Genomic DNA, 20,372 nt, shown 5'->3' on the forward strand with positions numbered 1-20,372 from the left:
GGTCTCACTCCATAGCTTGGACTCAGTGATCATCCTGTCTCAGCCTTCCTAGTGCTGGGATTACAGGCCTGCACTGCCATGCCTGGTTTCAGGGGGCTGGCATTGCATGCCAGGGACTGAAGTCAGGTCCTTGCACTTGCCAGGCAGGTGCCGCACAGCCCGATCACTGTGGATGTGAGGCCACCCTGAGCTACATAGTGAGTTCAGGACCAGCCTATACAACAGAGCAAGACGCTGCTTCCCAAAACTCATCCATCAATCAACTGGAACATGGTATAGACGCAACAATTTTGAAAGAATTTTAGCTTCCGTTGATTTCTACTCAGAAGAATCTCAGAGGAAGCAAATATGCCAGCCAGATGAGGAGCCCAGTGAGTGGGTGCCCAGAACCTCCGTTCTTCAGTTGTGACAGGAACGGCAGGTCCCACTTCCCAGGTGCTGCTGAGGCCCTGCAGAGTTTGCATCTGCAAGAGGCTTAGCAGAGGCTGGGCCCAGAGAGAGCGCTATCTCAACACTTGATTTATTTATAGGCATGTACCTTGGTGGCACATGTGTGTCATCCCGGCTCTCGGGGAGGCTGAGGCAGGAGGACTGGAAGTTTGAGGCCAGACAGGATAACTGAGCCAGATCTTGTCTCAAAATGAAAAACAAAACTGAAACAAAAGGGCTTAGTGCAAAGACCCTGGATTCGAGTCCCGATACTGTCAAACAAAGAAGCCAGGCTTCTAAGAGGGGAGGGGATCTTGCCCACCACCCCTAGCAGTGCCCATTTCCCAAGGGCTGTAATTCTCCTAGGACCTTTGTGTGCTTATTCGTGGTCCTTTTTGTAAGGGTCTTCCGTGAGAAGCCATGGCGGTGCTGCGAAAAACCTGATGCTAGGACCCAGGCCTGGCAGACCAGGGGACAGAGGGACCCGAGTAGAGTGGAGAGAGCAGGGGCCGAGAGCAGGTGAGGACAGAGTGACAGGAGCCCCCTGCTGCACGTGCCTGGGGCACCGGGGCCGCTCTGTGATGGTCATGGCCCAGCAGGCTGTGAGTATTTAGCATAATTATCAAGCTCATCTCCTGACCCGCACAGGGCAGCGCGGTGGGCTTTCCTTCCATCACGGGTGTTTTCCTGATACTTCCAAGTGTGGTTATGAGGCCCACTTTCCAGGTGAGGCCTTTTGCCCAGGGGGTGCACAGCTGGAAAGCAGCAGGGCCTGGGAACACCACAGCAGCTGTGGGCGCGACACTGTGGCCAAAAGCCCAGACACCCCTAACGTCACCACCTAGAAAGGACTTGTCCGTGTCAGCTGGAAAGGAAATGACAGGGCTGGAAGTGGCCCTAGCTGCCCTAGGCCTGCTGGGAAGCCAGGGTAGTACGTGACCTCGGCGAGGCGGAACTCTCTGTGGGCCTTGCTGAGCTGAGGCTCCTCAAAGATGAGCCTGACACCCCAATTTCACTCCTCCCGGGCCATAGGGAGCAGGACAGGGCATTCCTATTTTGGAATACCCTGAAGACCCACCCAATCCAGCCAGGAGGGACATGGGCAGCCTAAACAGGGAGGCTGGGCACGTATTGGCCCAGGTTCATTACAATGTCCTTGTCACAAAAGACAGAGATGGAGAATGACACGGGGCAAGGAGCTGAGGACGGCTGAATACACCTGGAAGGTGGAGCATGTCCCAGCCACGAGGAAGAGCGACCCCAATATTCCCACCATTCCCGGGACAAGGCATGGAACCCAAGCGCCACACAGGGTGCAAGCCAGGACCTCGTCAGCACTGCGCTTCCATGTGCCTGCATGCACAGGCTGTCCCCCTGGCCCCGGAGACAACCTGCTGGAACCTTAGGACATGGCTCAGTACCCAGCTGTCAAGCATCCATCGACCCAGATGACAGAACCGGGCATGGTGGCGCACATCTGTCACCCTAGCACTCTGGGAGGCAGAGGCAGGAAGAGGATTATAAGAGTGTGTGTGTGTGTGTGTGTGTGTGTGTGTGTGTGTGTGGTACTGGAGACTGAACTCGGGACCTTGTGCCTGCCAGGCAGGTGCTCATGCCACGGAGCTATCTCCTCGGACCCCAGCCGAGGTAATTTAATGACGTATCATCCCAAACCAAAAAATAAAGGGTTGGGGATAGAGTTTAATGTGAAGGGCCTGGATCATTCAATCTCTAGCACTGCAAAAATAAAAGTATGACACTGTCACATGTGCCCTGACAGGCAGGGCATGTCGTCTGACATCAGCCCCCGAGAGCCTCCTGGAAGGTTCCAGGTGCTCTGTTATAGTTCCACTTTTTCTGTAGCTTGGCAATGTTTCAAAACTGAAAGTTCAAAGGAGAAAAACAAGCGCATTCACCCTGCACTCCCCACCCGCTCCCACTATCTGCCGCTCACCGCCGGCATGAGCCAGCGCCTGACGCTGCTATTCTGCTCATCTATTTTGCCTCTGCCTGGCTCCGCTGCTGGAATGTCAGTCCTCGAGGACAGAAATCTTTCTGCTGTGCCTGCACAATCCCAGCCTTCGGAGCTGCACACTCACACCGCAATCAATCTGAGAACATTTCCCATTAGCCTCCCAGGAGGCGCCCACCCATCCGGAGCTATGAACCCAGCCCCGCTCCTAGGTGACCACTCGCCCATTTTCTGTCCCTGTGGATCTGCCTACTCAGGACATTGTGGAGCTGTGAAGTCACTCTGTGACCTCTATCACTGGCTTCTGTCAATTAACACAATTATTTTTTCTTCACTACTGGCGATTCAATCCAGGGCCTTCACCTTGAGTCACATCCCCATCTCCTTCTTTACTTTTTATTTTGAGACAAGGTCTTGCTAAGTGGCTATACTGCGCAACTAGGCTTGAACTTGAGATCTTCCTGCCTCAGCCTCCCACAGTGCTGGGGTCACAAGTGTGTAGCACCACGCAGTTTAGTGTGATGTTTTCAAGGACTGCCCAGGGGCTGGTCCACCAGAGAGGAGGGACTTGGGGTGCTTGTGTTCACACAAATCCTCAGAGCTCCAGTCCAGACAAGGGCACTAGATATTTCCCAAGTGAGTTAGTGAGCAGGACTGGAACTTGAGTCCTCAGCCATTATGTTCACACCTTGGGGCCCAACCCGGCACTGTCCAGGCGACTGGGTGCATGGCCACAGGGACCTGGTGCCACCCCTCCTTGCCCTGTGACCTCCGGCCAGCCCAGCTTCTGGCCCCAGCCCTGCCCAGCACCTTGAGGTTGTGACCATCGAAGGGCAGGGAGCCGCTGACGAGAGTATAGAGGATGACACCGAGGCTCCAGATGTCCACCTCCGGCCCGTCGTACTTCTTGCCCTGGAACAGCTCTGGGGCGGCGTATGGGGGGCTCCCGCAGAACGTGTCCAGCTTCGAGCCCAGCGTGAACTCGTTGCTGAAGCCAAAGTCAGCGATCTTGATGTTGGCCTCAGCGTCCAGCAACAGGTTCTCAGCCTGGAGCACAGGGGGAGGTGGAGGGTGGGCTCAGGCCCCCGGCAATGGCTCTGCCCTGGCCCCAGCTGTGCGACCTTGGACAGTGATTTAACCTCTCTTTGGGCCATGGTTTGCTCTTCCAAGAGTTTTAAGAGCAGGAATATTTTAGTCTCTACTTCACGGGGTAGTTGGAGAATTTAGTAAGTTAAGCCATGGGCTGGGGAACTAACTCGGCAGTCTACACACCTGCCTGGTAAGCACATGGACCCAGGTTCGATCCCTGGTACTGCATGCTGTGCTGGCCCCATGCCGTGCCAGCTCTGACACCAGGCGTGATGGTGCATGCCTGCAATCCCAGCACTGGGGAGGCTGACACAAGAGGATCACTATGATTGTGAGCTGTGTAGTGAGATCCTGTACCAAATAAGTAAATATTTAAAAATTAAAAAAAAAAAAGTTAAGCCATGTAGCAGGCCTTGGACAATACTTTGCTTCCAGTGAATGTTTGTGACATCAGTCACCACACATGTCCTGCACAGCTGGGATTTTTAGTCAATTTCTGCACCCTCTCTGGGTCCAGTTTACCCAGTAGGAAAAAAGAAGATTGTTCAAGAGCCACAGAATTCAAAATAAGCTTCATCCATTTGTATGCTTATCATCTGGGAGGTTGGGGGCACTGTCATTTTGTTTATTTTTGGGATGAACTTTTGCTATGTAGTTCAGGTTGACCTCAAACTTACAGCAATCCTCCTGTCTCAGCCTTGGGAGGCTGACATCACGGGCGTGTGCTATCATGCCTGTCAAAGTACTGTCACTTGCGAGGTTAAAAGTACAGATTCTGGCCAGGTATGGCAGCGTGCACTTATAATCCCAGCACTCAGGAGGCAGAGGCAGGAAGTTTGCTGTGAGTTCGAGACCAGCCTGGGTTAGAAAGTGAGCTCAAGGCCAGACTGAATGGCACAATGAGACCCTGTCTCAAAAGGACAGGGGGAAAAAAAAAAGAGCTGGGTGTGGTGGTGCATACTTCTAACTGCAGCATTCTGGGGGTGCTGAAACAGGAGGATCGTAACTCTGAGCCCTAGACAGCAACAAAGAATACAGATTCCGGAAGAATTCCCGTTCCACTGACTGCCTGCTGTGTGACTTTGGGTGGGTCGCCAGACCCCTCTGTGACTGGGTAATCTCACCCATCCACACCCCAGCAGCCCACTCGTGATGGGGTGAGATGCGTGTGCTCCTTGGAGGCCGGCGCTCACCAGGTGCCTGGTGCTGTTCAAGGTTTAGTCCATTCCCTGTCACACTTGGTCTTGTGGCTGCTGTCACCCAGCTGGGGAAACTGAGGCTGGGGAGCCCTCTCACCTCTACAGCAAAGGGGAGGTGCTGAAGCCAAACAGCCTGGGCATCTCCACGGCCCAAGCATGACAAGCTCCCAGCATCTTGCCTCCACCAGCCTACCGGCAGCAGGGCCACCCTTTGGACTGTTCCCCATGTCTGACCCACCCCACTCAAGGGCTGTCCCTCCTCAGGCCACTAGAATAAAGGCCTCCTGCTGTGTGTCTCCCTCTTCTTCCTGGCTTCTCTTTTTTATTTTTAACACTAGGGATTGGACACAAGCCATTATGCTGAGCTGCATCCTCAGCCCTTTTAATCTTTGAGATGGGGGTCTCATTAAGTTGCCTGTGCTGGGTTAGAACTTGGGATCCTTCTGCTTCAGCTTCCCCTTGCTTGTGCCCCAGAATGTACAAAGGCACAACTCATGCAGATCATCCCCAAATCAAATCCAACAGCATCTGGGGCTGGCAACATTCCCCTTCTGGTATGTGAGCGGCTGCACAATCTGGCCTCAACCTCCGGCCAGGTCCCCTAGGCTCACAGGAGCCCTCCAAATTCCTTTCAGTCAGTTCCAGGGCCGCCCACCAGAGGGCGTCCGGCCTGCAGGTGAATCTCACCCTTTTACTTCCTGACAGGCAGAGCAGCAACCTCCATGCCTTGGCCAAAAGTGAATGAGGGGAGACTTCAGAGGCAATATGACAGCGGCTCTTAAGCCTTGAGGATTTAACAGTTCTAAAAATGAGGTCTGCATCCTGTATATTTGTTTCTCATTTCGTTATTATTCACTTTTACTGTATTTTACAGTAAGTACCTGTCTATAATGGATTAGAATGCTTTGCTCATTATTTCTTGAAATAGGGCCTCACTATGTTGTCCAGGTGCTCTTGAGCTCCTGGGCTCCTGGGACCCTTCTGCCTCGGCCTCTCAGCAGTTTTCTTGTTTTGTTTGGTAGTGCTGGTGATCAAATCCAGGGACGCCAGGCAAGTGGCCTAGCGCTGAACTACGTCACTAGCCCCTTTCTCTTTTGAGACAAGATTTCACTGAGTCACTAGGTTGCCCAGGCTGTACTTGAATTTGCAAATCTCCTGCCTCAGCCTCCCAGAGTGGTGGTGTTATCACAGGCCTACATGACCATGCCCTGTCATTTTCAAAAAAGCACTGAGACTAACCTGGTCCTTCACCACCAAGCGGGGCAGGTGCTCACAGCCTAGCACACAGTAGGTGCTCACTGATGACCAGTCAAGAAAACTTGATTCGCCCAGACCAGGCTCATCTCAAAAGCCTGTGGTTTTCTGTGTGCAGGGTGTGGCATGGGGGGCACCCCTTACAAAGAGCCCCCAGGGGCCACCCCAGCACAGCTCCCTGCTGGCCTTGGTGGCTCCCCCCCCCCCGATCCTTTTCAAGTTCTAAGGTCCCCAATTCTGAAGTCCTGTGGCAGTGTCACTGGGTCTCCAAATCCTGATTCCTGCCAGATGCTAAGGCCTGAAGGCCAAGAGTGACAGACTCTCTCAGGTACTAATATCCTTGTGTGGTACCCATGTCACCAGTCAGGCCATGCTAGGACATGGCTCCTCCCGTCCCCTGCTGCCCACTGCCCGAGCTTTGCTTTGGCCACAGAAGTTCAGGTCAGAGTCAAGGTCCTGGGCAATGGGGCAGGATCCCCTTCAGGGCCCAGGAGGCAGGCGGGTGGGCGGGCTGGAGCTCACCTTCAGGTCCCTGTGTACGATGTTCTTCTGGTGACAGTAGTGCACAGCTGATACGATCTGAGGAAGAGGAGGGGTTACTTGTGGCCCCCACAGCCCACAGCCTCCCTCAGTGGCCCATGAAGCCACATACAACTGAGCTCGAGGTCCCAGGCCTCCCCTACACGCAGGCAGAGCCACTAGGACCTCACATGCTGCTGCCTGTGACAGTAGATATCCTGGGACCCACATGGATAGATGCCGCCAACCTCTCACCCTAACAGCAGGGTGGTCCCCTGTTCAGAGACCTCAGAACCAAGACACGGGGATTGGCATCCTCCGGGCATCCACACCTGGAACTCCCAGGGGCCCTGCAAGTGTCTAGAGATGGACTTCCGGGCTCCACTCATTGTCAGGGCCATGCGTGAGGGCAGCCACACCGGGCCTCATTCCCTCCCCAAGCCTGTACCCCAGGCCCCGCCGGCCCTACCACCCCGTACCTGGGCAGCCCACACCTGGGCAGCCCACACCTGTGCACCAACATCTGGCACTCACCTGTCGGAACTTGGCTCTCGCTTCCTTCTCCTTCATGCGGCCGTGCGACACGAGGTAGTCAAACACTTCTCCTGTGGGCAGAGGCTAAGCGGGTCAGGGCAGGGCAGCCGACAGGGTGGGGACACAGGGGTGAGGACACGGGGGCGGGGCCTCACCAGCGCTTGCGTACTCCATCACCAGGTACAGTGTCTTCTCCGTCTCGATCACCTCAAAGAGCTTCACTGCAGAGGCAGGGAGGGAAGGGTGGGGTGTCAGGGGGAAGCGGGGGGGCCCTCCAACCCAAAGGGCTCATAACACCCCTGTTCAAGACTTCCATGGCTGCCTGCTGACCAAAGATGTGCCAAACTGCTCTGCATACTTTACCACTTTTCCTTTTTTTTTTTCCTCAGAAGGATGTCAGCTCAGTGAGGCCAGGAATCTGTACCTGTTTTCTTTTTTTTAACTGTATCTCACTATGTGGTGCAAGCTGCTCTTGAACTCATTATGCAGCAATCCTCCTGCCTCAGCCTCCTGAGTGCTGAGATTACAGATGCACGCCACCATGCTAGGTTATACCTGTTTTGTTTTTTTCTTTCTGCTATGTCCCCAGCACCTGGCATATAATGACTGTACCATAAAGTTTGCACAGAGTGGAAGAAACACTGCTCCACCTCCATGCCTGGCAAACCTTCACCTCTCTCCAGAGGGCCCCTACCTCCCACCTGACTTAACAATGATGACAATATTCCAAAACAACCAAGCCAGACTCCACAGCTGAGCCGTGAGGGAAGGCTTTTGGCTGTGCAGTCTTACTGGATTCTCCCAATCACCCTGACCCCGAGATGGGTCCTTGTATCACCCTCAACCTGAGAAGAGGAAGTGGAGGACCAGAGAGGCTAAGCGACTTGCTAAAAGCTACACAGCTGTGATAACACTCAGAAGAAATCAGGTCCCTCTCACGTAACACCCCCACCCCGACGCTCCCCTCCCCTGCACTGCAGCCAGCGACCCGCCTGGGCCACGCACCCCTCCTCACCAATGTTGGGGTGATTTAGGCCCTTCATGATGCGAACTTCCCTGAAGAGCTGTGCAGGCCGGAAAGGAAGACAGAATGAGGGTGAGTGGCTTGGGGATCCCTGCCCTACCCAACGGGCCAAGGCAGAGGGACTGGGCCGGTCAGTTCCCACCCTGATCTCCTCCTTGGGCCTCACCTTCTGTAGGCTGCTGGGGTTCAGCTGGGTTTTATCGATGATCTTGATGGCGACCTAGACATGAAGGAGGAAAATAAAGGAGGGAGGGAGGGGGAGAAAGATCAAGATTCCAGAGGCTCTTCACCGGGCGGGCAGGCAGTCCCTGACTCAGGTAGACGGCCCCAGGATGTCCTCCTTTTGTCCCCTCCTGGAAGAGTCCTCAGTGGGGCCCCAGAGCTTTTGTAAACGTTCCTCCACTCCTGAGGCTGGAGTGTGTGAGGAGCCTGAGATCTTCAGGGGGCGGCTGCTAGGGGCTGCACTGGGACTCTTGTGCAAGTGTTCTACTACTGAGCTACAAGTCCACCCCTCTGCAGAGACATGGTCTCCTTAAGTTGCTAAATTGCCCAGGTTGGCCTCAAATTTGCAATCCTCCTGCCTCAGCCTCCCAAGGAACTGGGATTACAGGTGCGCACTACTACATCTGCCAGGGGTGACCAAACGGGGGGCAGGGGGAGGTGTCCACTTTTGAAGAAAAAAATCATTTATCCACTGCATCTTTATTTTGAACATACAAACTGAAAGCAGCAAGTAATAACTAGCAAACATTTGCTAAACATTCACTAAACACCAGGCCCTGGTCTGCATGGCTTACAAGGGACAGCTCTTAACTATAAAATAAGGGTAAGGGCCTGGCTTGGTGGTGCACACTTGTAATCCCAGTATTGGGGGGACGGGTAGGGGGTGGCAGGAAGATCATTTCAAGTTCAAGGTCAGACTGGGCTGGCTACAAAATTAGCTCAAGACCAGTCTGAACTGCATAGAGAGACTCTGTCTCAAAAAGACAAATATAAATAAATAAGGGGTAATAATTATACCCATTCACCATTGGGGAAACTGAGGCACTGGGCACTTTGTAAATTTTCTAGTAGCAAGAGGCTTTAAAAAGTCTTAATCTAGCTGGGTGCAGTAGAGCATGCCAGAACACTAGCAATCACGAGGGCTGAGGCAGGAGGACTGCATGCTGAAGCCCAGCCTGTGCGATTATCGAGACTCTGTCTCAAATGAAAAATAGAAAGGGCTGAGGATACAGTTCAGTTGGAGAGAACCCTGGACTGCAAAGAAAAAAAAACAAAGTCTTAATCTAACCCTGGGGTTCTGGGACCATCTCCAGGAACCCCCAGATCCACTGGATTAAAAATCTCTTCCTGGGGCCTAGTCCCTTAGGTTCCAGGCTTCTTGGAAATCTCTGGAATCCCAAGCAAGGTCCGCATATGGCGTGCGCCGTGTTTCCTGTGGGGGAGAGGGTCCCTCTGCCTTCCTCAGATTCTCACCGATGGATTTTTTAAAATTTTGTCAAACACATTTTATGCCAGTATTGAAACGATCATATGGTTTCGTTCTTAATCTGTGAACACGGCGAAGCGCATGAATAAATTGTCAAATGGAAAGAACTCTGCATTCTGGGGACAGACCCAGCTCTGTCATCACACGGCTTGCTTTAACCCATTTGCCAGTGAATTTGCTAATACTTTGTTTCACATTTTTGGTTTGAGGCCACTGTGGGCAACAACGAGACCCACCTCAAAAATTAAAAAAAATTTTTTTTTTTTTTTTTTTTTTGTATCTCTGTTCATAAGGCAGACTGGCCCATAATTTTGTTCCTCTTATTGTTTTATTCTGTTGGCTTTTTTTAGTTGTCTGAGACAGGGTATCATAATGTAGCTCACAATGGCCTTGAACCCACTATGTAGTTCAGGCTGCCTTTGAACTCACAGTGATCGTCTTGTCTTGGCGTCCTGAGTGCTGGGATTATAGGCGTGCACCACCACTCCAGGTTTCTGTGCCGGCACAGCGTGCCCAGGGTTCCAGGGCCGACATGGCATGCAGCACCGGGGCCTGAACCTGACTCCTTGCGCTTGCCAGGCAGGCACTTAGACCACTGAGCTATTTCCCCAGTCCCGTCCTTGGAATACAGGGGTTTCACACCGAGCTACCTCCCCAATCATTTTTGTTTTGTTTTTTAGTTTTTTTGAGACAGGGTCTTGCTCTGCAATTCAGGCTGACCTTAAACTTACTATGTAGCCCAGGCTGGCCTTGAACTCACAGTGAAGTGAGCCTCCTGCCTTTGCCTCCTTGGGATTATAGGCATATGCCAAGGTGCCTGGCTTGAATTTTTTAATTTAAGAAGAGAGACAGGGTTTCATTATGCAGTTCAGGCTGGTCTTGAACTCACTTTGTAGCCCAGGCTGGAGTGGAACTTGCAGTGATCCTCCTGCCTCAGCCTTCTGAATGCTGGGGTTATAGGTATGTGCTGCCAAGCCAGGCCTTAATTTTGTCTCCGGCCTGGTTTGCCCCTAGGACTAAGCTGGAAATAAAAATCAGTTGGCAGTGAACCTCTGTAGTTTTTGGAAGAACTGGCACCTGGGCGTCGTTGCACATGCCTACAATACCAGCACTTGGGAGGCTGAGGCAGGAGGATATCTGTGAATTTAAAGGCAGTCTGAACTACAGAGCAAGAATCTATCTTAAAAAAAGAACGAATGAACGAACGAACTGGCACAGAATTTGACTGTTCAGAAGAATTCGCCCATGAAGGCTCAGGACCTGCTGTCTTTTATGTGCTTAACACGGACAGTCTGTGGGCATGGGAAGAGCCGTGGATGGGAGGCAGTCACCTTGTCCAGTTGAAGGGGTGCAGAGGAACCTGTGAAGTCCCTTATCTTTTCCTTTTAAGTATGAACGTGAGGTCTCCTATGTGGGTCACAGGGTCTGTGCAGGGCCTCTCCTGTGCTAACATTGTCATCTAGCCCAGATCGCAAGATCCCTGGGGGAGGGGCGGCGAAGATGGCGCAGTGGATTAGGCGCTTCCCTGGCAAGCTCAAGGGCCTGAGTTCAGTCCCCGGTTCTGATGCACTGGGAGGTGGCCCAGGTGTGCTCAAAGCCCGGGGGCCTCTCAGAAACACAACCCCAATCTCTGTTGTGATCTGAAGTTTCCCACTTATTTCAGGGAGACCTCAAACTGGTCCTTTTCCCACTGGAGTTGTTTGGGAAAAACCTGCGAGACGTGGACTCACCTGAGGTCACAAAACCAGCAAGGGCCAACCCTGGCCTCTGGGACCCCCCCCTCCCCAGCCCGGCGCCCCACGCTCACCTCCCGACCGGTGAGGATGTGCCGGGCCAGCTTGACTTTGGCGAAGTTGCCCTTCCCAATGGTCCTCAGCAGGCGGTAGTTGCCCACGTGGGGCTGCTCCTCGGGGCAGGAGGCGATGGAGTTCCGGCAGCGGGCACCCAGGGAGCGGCTGGACCAGGATGGCCCTTTGTCTGATGATCGGCCACTGCCCAAGGTGCCATGCTGGCGGAGGAGATGGGCATGAGCTGTCCTGTCCCCTTCTAGTGGCACCTGGGAGCCGGGGCAGTTCCCTGGGGACCCTGGCCACCGGCCCCTTTGTGGATTCTTGTCAAACTCTGGCCACAGAGTTCTGTGACCCAGCCTCTTGGCTCCTCCATCTCTCCAAAGAGAGAGGCTCCAGGAATAAAGCCTGTGGGCCTAGAACCGCAGCATCTGGGGCCTCTCATGACTGGCACTGCCCTGATCTATGGTGACCTCAATCCGGATCCAACGCTTCCTTCAACTGTCAGGGACCCTGACATTCTATTTCATCCTCACTGTCCTCACACCGTGCCCCAATCTATTCCAAACCTAGACAGCTGATCACCCCTAGGATTTTACAGGTGATCCTCCTATCTCATTGCTGTTACCTCTAATCAACCGTGGTCCTAAAATATATTAGTTACTGTTAATTTCTTACTGTACCTAATACACACACACACACACACACACACACACACACACACACACACACACGTATTTTTCTTTTTGTGGTATAGGGAACTGAACCCAGGGCCTTGGCATTGAGCTACATCCCCTTACTTTGAAACAGCATCTCACTGAGTCACCAAGTTGCTCAGGCTACACTCAAACTTGCAGCCCTCCTGCTTCAGCCTCCCAAAATGCTAGCACCGCCACCATGCCTACTTTGATTTTCAGTTTGATCATGGTAAAAAGGCATAAGAAAAAAGAACATCTATAGGGTTTGCTTTCAAGCATCTCGTAGGGCTCTTTAGAAAGTGTTTCCCACAGGTAAGGGGAAACTACTACCTTCCAATTATGATGACCCCACATCCTGCTCCAACCCTGGAGCCAACCCTTCCATGGTAGGACACGTGGGAAACACAGCCGTGTCCTGGCAGCCCTCCGCACCCTGCCTTCTCCCACTAGCCTGCCCCCGTCTCCTGATCCTGCCGTTCTATCCCTCCCGGGCCTCTCTCCCCCGCAGGTCATCTGCCCTGTCCCGATTGTGAGCCCCAGGGACTGTGCCTCCCTTTCAGGGCTGGAGCCCGGGGTGCCAACATCCCAGCCAATGTGGCTCTGCTCAGGGCTGGGCCACCCCCATGCACTCCTGGGGGCTGGGATGAGGGACACAAAGGACAAGGAACAGAGGAGGCCAAGGAGCCCAGGTGCCGAGCCTGCCCCTTGTAGGGAACTGATGCCAGGCAGCTTGCAGTGACGGCGACCCACATTCAAAGTGCAATGCCACATGCTGCAGGCACATGCCCACTTCACAGCCGGAGGTGCTGAGGCCTCAACAGGGCTCTGCGGTGACTCTGAGCCTCACAGTGGCCCAAAGCACCACCCCAGGTTTGCGCACTGGTTCCACAAAGCAGCAGGCGACACCCGAGACCAATCCCTCTGTCAATGAGCACCTCGCTTACAGTTACGTCCTACGGGTGCCCAGCAAGGGAGATGCCTGCATCTCCATATTTCAGATGGGAAACTGAGGCTTGGGAAGGGAAGCTGCCGGGTCAAGGTCACACAGTTCATTCACAGGAGCAAGATGACGACATCCCTGAGATATTTATCCTTAGTGCCAGTAACAAACTGTACTGCTGCTACTTACTGGCATTAGGCATGTGCCTGCCACCCCAAGCTCCACTGTGGGTCCAGTTTTGAGGTGTCTTCCTCGGACAGGGACCCCAAAGGCTCCCTCAAGGGCTGGGACAGGGTCAAGGTCACAGGGTGGATGGAGTGGGAGTGGCCTGGGATTCCAACCTTGTCCACTGGCTCCTGACAGAGCTCACTCTGAATCCCTAGCTGCTGGCACCCTGGGGCCTCCTCCTAGGGGACGGTGGGCAGACCCTGGCTGATTAGGCCTCCGATCCCCACAGAGATAAAGGCACACAGAAGAATCTCTGATGGGTGGCACCTGGGGCCTGGTGGAGGTGGCATGGAACCCCCTGCAGGGAGTACGACCCAGACCTTTGCAAGGGCCATCTGAGGCAGTGGGTGACAAAGCCCCCAGGGTTGGGGGCATGAGCTAAAATTGGCCAGCACCACCAGCTGGCCTGGATCCCTCCTGCCTGGCTGGCACCCCCAATGCCAAGCCTGTTGCTAGGGAGCAAAGGGGAGGATGGCAGTCCCCTGGTGGAGTACCCTAGGACCTAGAGTCCAGGAGCATAACCTTAGGTGGCCACCATCATAGTAACCAGGTAGCAGGGGAAGGGACTCTAAGTTCTGACTCCAGAGGAAGACAGGCGACACTCAGCCAGGATGGATAGAGAAGCAGAGCTGGAGGACCGGAGAAAAGTATCCATGCTGAAATTCCCGCCCCCTGCCCCTGGCCAAACTGTAACAACAACAACAACAAAAGAACAGAAAGTCCTCGGGTCAACCCCATTTCACAGATGCAGAAACAGAGGCTCAGAGAAGTGAGGTCACGGGCCCTTGGTCACACAGCTGGGAAGGGACAGAAACTCGCCTGGAACCTAAGTTTATCTAAACAATTAAAGTAATAATAATAATAACATGTAATCTCCAGAAAAGGTCCCTGGCAGGAAGGTGCTATCGCCAACTCCGTTGAGAGCCGAGGAAACCAAGACTCCAGCAGGCTCAGCGAGCTCACCCAACTAATGACAGTCCTGGGCTGCGAACACAGGGCCTTCTGACTCAGTCCCACAGCTGCCAACCTCGGCGCAGCGCTTCCTCTGTCACAGGCCTCACCCACAGTCTTGGGTAACCCTCCGAGAGACTCAAGTGGTCACCCTTATTTTCAGGGCAGAAAAACTGAGGCTCAGGGAGGGAGAACCAGTTGGTGTGGACATAATTCAAAGTAGCATGCAGAGCCAGAACTTGAACCCAGGACCATGGCCAGAGTCCCTCATGGAACCTCCCCCTAGTGACTGGGCAAGGGAGGTGCTCTGCCCAAGACTCAGAATTGAACTTCTGGCCAACGGCAACAATGGTGGGGGGTCTCTGAGGGAGATGAAGGGAGGCTAAAAGTTTCTGATGGAGATCTAGGTGGAGGTGACCAGTGGGGATGGCAGGGACATGGCAGAAGACCTAAGAGGAAGGGCAGACCTGAGGTGAAGAGGAGCTGGGTATGACAGGTGGGCTGGTCGTCAGGGGCACAGGGATTGATCACAAATGTGGGATATGAGAAGGGGTCTTGCTGGAACCGCTGTAGGCGGCAGCAGAGAGCAGGGGGCCTGGGAACAGAAGGAAGGGACAAAGCCATAGGGCAGTGGACAGCAGAGGCCAGGATCCCTGGGCCAGTGCCTGAGCCTGCAAGAACTCCCACGGGGCACAGAAGGGGGCTTTTAGGAGCTGGGAGCAGCATAGGGGGCTGTGGGCCTGGCAATATGGGGGAAGGGGCTTCCTGGGCAAGGGACAGTACAGAGGGCAGTAGCTGAGCCTGGAGGGAGGTTAGGGGCCTAGAAACTTGGGAAGCAGGCTTCAGCTGAGTGACCCCCTGAGCAGAGAGCACTTAGAGCCAGGGCGGGACCAGGGGCTTCAGACCTGGGAGTCTTCAGGCGGCAGAAGGGGACCCAGGCCTCCGGAGCTGAGGATGGGGCTTCCTCGGGAGGCCAGACCCCAGCCGGGGAAGGGGAAGCCCTGCAACAGGAGAAGGGATGGCAGCTTGGACGTCTAGGGGAAAGAGAGGCTGCAGCCGGTGAGGGAGGAGCCTAAAGAAGGGTCAAGGGGCTGGAGGGGGGCTTGCCTGCAGCTGAGGCGCGATACGGGGAGCATGAGGCCTGCAGTCAGACTGGTCCCGGACCTAGAAATCCGAGCCTGGGCTGGGGGCCTGGAGCTTGGTTGGAGGCCAAGGCTTCCTGGGAGAGGAAGAGACCAGAGAGGGCCTGGGTGGCATCTGGGGGGCCCTGGGGTGGCAGAAATCCAAGGACAGGACTGCTTGGCAGATAAGGACCAGGCCTGGGAGTGGAGAGACCTTGAAGAACCGGGCAGGGCCCTGGGCCCAGGAAAGGTGGCACCAGCTTCCTGAGAGGTAGCCCACAGCAGAGCCAGCGGGCGGATCTTGGAGGAGCAGAGGGCTGGGGCACGAAGGAGGGCACTCCGGGAAACCGGCACCCATGCGGAGCCAACGAAGCACGGACCGGCTGCAGGCAAGGCTGGCTGGAGGGCCTGGCTGGGAGGGGGCCAGAGCCGGGCCTGGGGGGTCAGGGGCCCAGCGATCCCGGAAGGGGCGAGCTAGGGGTTGCGAACGCGTAGAGGAGGGGGCACCGCGCAAGCCGGGAAGGGAGCGGCCAGGCGGCGGGGAGGGGGCTTCCTGGAGGACGGGGCGGAAGCGGTCCGTAGAGGGACCCGAGGGGTCCCGGGAGAGGGGCGCCGCTAGGGGTCGGCTCGGGCGGGGGAGGAAGGCCCAGAAGTGCAGAAAGGGTCAAAGGCTGGGGAGCTGGGTTGGGGAGCTGTGGTCGGGACTCGCGGGGTGCGGGGTTCGGCGCCGACCCAGCCGGGCTCCCACGGGGCCGGGCCCCCTCACCGTGTCCGAGTTGCGATCGTTGCCCGGGGCGAGCGCCGTCCGCGAAGACATCTTCTCCAAGTCCCGGGGACAGGGCCAGGCGAGTGGGGGGGGCGGGGATCCCGGGGTCCCCTCTCTTCCCCTCCCCCCCCCGCCGGCCCGGGGACGCGAGCTCAAAAGCTGGGCGCCTCGGACGCCGAGTCCGCGCCGCGGAAGGGGCCAGGGCCAGGGAACGGGACGGGACGCGGAGGGTCCTAGTGGCCCCGCGAAGGGAGGCCCGGGGGCGCCATGGGGGCAGCCGGCGGCAGCGGCGGAGGGGGCGCGGAGGGGGCGCGGAGCCGGCCGGGGCGGCGGCAGAAGGAGGCGGCGCAGGGGTCGAAGGAAGGGACGTCAGGGGGCGGGGCGGGGCGGGGCCGCCGGGACCACGCCCCTAGCCACCAGCCCTTAAAGGCACAGGCCCGGGCGGGTCGGGGGCTCTGGGGGCGGAGGCAGGTCCGGGCGCGCCCGCGGCAAGCGTGTTCCCACAGGACGGCAGAGCCGGGGCGGGGAGGAGGGGAGAGAAACTAGCAAACGCCGAGGCCGAGCGCCAGCCAGAAACCAAGAAAGATAGCAGGAGATGCAGAGATGAAGAGACTGAGACAAAGAGGCAGGGCCGGACACGGGGGCAGGCAGAGACACAAAGAGGTGGACGGAGGGGCAAGGACAGAGACACAAAAAGAGGACAGAAGGAGGAGACCATGGGGACAAGAGTAGGAGAGAAGAGACACGGACAGAGACAAAGAATGGGGCAGAGACCCAGAGTCCGGACAGGCACACAGACAGAGACAAAGAGATCCAGAGACGGGGAGATCAGAGGCAGGGTCCAGCCCAGGCCACGCACGCAGCGCCGCGGGGACAAGACTGTGTTCGAGCCCAGAACGTGCAGAGGAAAGCGGAGCCCGGAGAGCCCCCTTCCCCGATCACGCCGCCCGGAGTGAGGGCCATGCCCTGCCCGGTCAGTTCAAGGGTTTACTGGTCCTCAAGCTGAGCCTCGGTGCCCCTTCCTGAAATCCAGGTGTTGGTAACAGCAGGGTGTCGGGCTAACTCCGGAAAGCTGACTGTGAAAATCTCAGGGATTTGGGAGCTGGTTGTTAACTATGGCCATTACTAAAAATTAAATTATGCAAACATGCAATTAAATTATATTAAAAACAAAGGTACTGTACACTATTGCATCCTAATCGTTTTTGCTTCGTTTTCTTATTATCTGTGATCTTCGGGTTATTCGCATCTTTTGTATCCTAAAATTGCTACAGAGGGACGGGCTAGTGTGTATCTCTTTTCCAAAACGCTTTCAGGGACTCACAGGCCCTAGTGAGGATGTTTACATCGTGGAACTTGCCAAAGTTTACAAATCAATGTTTACCAGCCTACAACGTGTTGAGGCCATCAGATGTGTGGGTTCCTGGATGCGGCTCCTGTGCTGGGCTTGGAGCACGGCTCTTTTCAGTGAGGTAGGGACCATCCTCTGGGATCCATCCACAGAGGAGGAAACTGAGCCTCGAAGAAGAAAAGTTACAGTTGAAAAGTGACCAAGCCTTCGAGTGGCAGGGTTGGGATTTGAACTCAACTACTCCCAGACTCCACACTGAGCTCTCAACCACCATGGTTTCCTGTTTCCCGAGAATAACAGCAGCAACCTCGCTGTGCAAAAAATCCAGAGGTATGTATGTACATTGCTTCACAGGTTGAGGGAGGATTAGAACTTCATTGTTGCTGTTGCTTAGCAAATAAGGCCTGAGGAGTTTCTCTGGAGGCAGAGAGACAGGGTCAAGATGGGGTTGTAGGAAGCTCTGTGATCCCTCAAGGTCAGGGATCCTCGCCAGGGTCAGGGCTGGAGCCAAAGAGTAAGATAGGGGCCTGAGTCGCCACCAAACCCTTCAGGGCCCCACCGCTGACATGCAGTTCTCTCAGGCACCACACGGGGGCAGCCGGTCGCCTCCCTTCGTTCAAGAACACCGGAGGGTCTCCAGGCTTCCTTTTTTTTTTTTTTTTTTTTTTTTTTTTTTTTTTTTTTCTTTTTTCACTGCGCTATCTCCCCTGCCCCACCGGCTTCCTTTTCAGCCCACCGTCTCTACCCCATTCCCAAGAGGAGGGGGGCTAAGGATTGCGAGGGGCAGCGTCGTGAAGTAGACCGTGGAGACATTCAGTTTAGTAAGAAAAGTCGACACAAAGGTATTTACATGATTCCATTTATATGATGTAGCCGGGACTCACATGGTGGCATATGCTTGTAATAGCAGCACAGGGCAGGCTGAGGCAAGAGGATCCTCGCGAGTCTGAGGTCAGCCTGAACTACATAATGAAACTCTGTCTCAACAGAATGAAACAGGGCCAGGATATAACTCAGCTGCCCAGTGCCTGCCTGGCCAGCTCGAGGTCTTAAATTCAATTCCCACCCAGTACAAGACGAAAAGAAACGGTATATGACATATCTGTGACAGGCAAATTAATGGAGACAAAGAGCGAGTTAGCAGGTGTCAGAGGGGCAGAATGTTGTTACCCTATTATTGGGTCCAGGGTTTCTTCCTTGGGTATTGTAAGTGTTCTGGAATGAGTGGTGATGTGTACAGCAATCTTGTGAGTATACTAAGACCCATGAACTACACATTTCAAAAGGCAAAGTTTGGGGCCGGGGGGATGACTCAGTGGAATAAGCGCTTCCAAGGACCTGAGTTCAATCCCCAGTTCCGCAAGAAAAAAAAAAAAAAAAAGCAAAGTTTGGGGCCAGGGAGATAGTTCACTGGTCTCAGTGCCTGCTTGGCAAGCACAAGGACCAGGGTTCGATCCCTGGCACCACATGCCGTGCAGGCCCGCCCTGGGCAGGCAGAGCGGGCCACCAAAACTGGGTATGATGGGCTGGCCAGATAGCTCAGTGGAATTAAAGCACCTGCTTAGGTAGATGCAGGGGCCAGTGGTTCAATCCCGGCTGGCTATGCCGTCACCACCACTGGGGCGCGATATGGGGCATGGTGGTGAGTGCCTTTAATCCCACCACCGGGGAGGCTGAAAATCAGGAAGGATCACTACAAGCCAGATCTGTGTAGTGAGACCCTGCAGACTCTACATTTTTTAAAAAGGGTGTGGGGGCACATGTCTGTAATCCCAGCACTGGGGAAGTTGGGGAGGTTGAGACAGGAGGATTACTGCAAGTCCAAGCTGTATAACAAGACCCTGTATCAAATACATAAAGTTTAAAAAATGATATATGTAAAAAAGGGGCAAATTTTATGGTGTAAGAATGATATCTCAGTTTAAAAAATTAAAAAGGAAAGGAAGAACTGAGCAAGTGGCACATGCCTGTCATCCCAGCTATTGGGGAAGCTGATGTAGAGAAATCATGAATTGAAGGGCAGCCAGGGCAACTGAGAAATTTAGTGAGAACCATTCTCAAAATAAAAAATGAGAAAAGAGCTGGGATGTCCCTCGATGGGAAGGCACTGGCTTCAAACCCTGGTATTAAAGATAATAATAATAATAAATAATGCTGGGCATGGTTTGGCACATCTGTAATTCCAGCACCCCAGTGGCAGAGGCGGGAAGATCAGCACAAGCTCAAGGCCAGAACTACAGAGCAAGACCTCATTTCACAAAAAGCAAAATGAAACAGAGCATATAGGGGCCAGGGAGATAGCTCAGTAGAATAAGCATTTGCCTGGCATGCGCAGGGTCCTGAGTTCAATCCTTGGTACCGCCAAAAAAAAAAAAAAAAAAAAAAAAAAGAAAGAAACAGAGCATATAAATAAAGAGGGCTTGGGAGGTAGCTCTGTATATCTGGGGTTCAAGTCAGAGCACCTACGTCCAGAGGGGAGGGGTGATGGGCATTGGTCACAGTGCACTGAGGACCCAGCGCCACCCCAGAGGCCACCCAGGGAGGCTGAGGCCTGCCTTGCCCTCTCACTCCTGGCCGGACAGTGGCGCTCCCTTCACACAGCCCGCCCACCATCCTGAAGATTCCGGCCTGGGGCCTTTAGACCTTTCCTCTTAACTCCTGGCCCACTTACCTTCCAGCCTCTGGCCACAGCACTGGGGGAGTGGACTGTTCATTCAGCCACAAAGCCCATGACTGCCAGGCCAGAGATCCAGGCCCATCACACTCAGGCTGTGGCTGGGTTCCCCAAGGGCCTTGTGACCCTGAAACCCAGCTTTCAAAACGATCCTAGCCCCACGTCCAATGCCACCCACCACACCCCCACATTCCTAGCCCCAGCTACACCCTGCTTCATCCTCCATTGCCAATTTAACCTTGTCAGGAAGATTGCCCCCAAAGCCCCCTCCAGTCCTCAACCCAGGGTCCCCATTTATAGGTTTTTTTCCCTTCCATTGAGCTACATCTCCAGCCTTTTTTTTTTTT

The 20,372-nt window shown here is 54.6% G+C and overlaps 1 protein-coding gene across 4 annotated transcripts in view; it reads right to left on the reverse strand.

Moving 5' to 3' along the window:
* Mark4 (microtubule affinity regulating kinase 4) overlaps positions 1-16,339 on the reverse strand; it is a 30,372-nt gene extending 14,033 nt beyond the window's left edge. For 2 of the 4 annotated variants that reach the window (XM_023704625.1, XM_023704626.1), the window contains exons 1-9: positions 16,001-16,321; positions 15,019-15,114; positions 11,317-11,517; positions 8,187-8,240; positions 8,012-8,060; positions 7,152-7,217; positions 6,997-7,067; positions 6,466-6,522; positions 3,212-3,448 (exon numbers count right to left, since the gene is read on the reverse strand). In XM_023704625.1, coding sequence (XP_023560393.1) covers positions 3,212-3,448; positions 6,466-6,522; positions 6,997-7,067; positions 7,152-7,217; positions 8,012-8,060; positions 8,187-8,240; positions 11,317-11,517; positions 15,019-15,114; positions 16,001-16,051 — 882 coding nt within the window. In that variant the 5' untranslated portion in view covers positions 16,052-16,321. Of the gene's footprint in view, positions 1-3,211; positions 3,449-6,465; positions 6,523-6,996; positions 7,068-7,151; positions 7,218-8,011; positions 8,061-8,186; positions 8,241-11,316; positions 11,518-15,018; positions 15,115-16,000 lie in introns of all 4 variants that reach the window. The other 2 variants (XM_004644310.2, XM_004644311.3) reach the window with 1 other exon arrangement.
* Positions 16,340-20,372: the final 4,033 nt, after the last annotated feature.

The sequence above is a fragment of the Octodon degus genome, unplaced genomic scaffold (genome assembly GCF_000260255.1).
Source record: "Octodon degus isolate 3935 unplaced genomic scaffold, OctDeg1.0 scaffold00197, whole genome shotgun sequence".
NCBI classification, from domain to species: Eukaryota; Metazoa; Chordata; class Mammalia; order Rodentia; family Octodontidae; genus Octodon; species Octodon degus.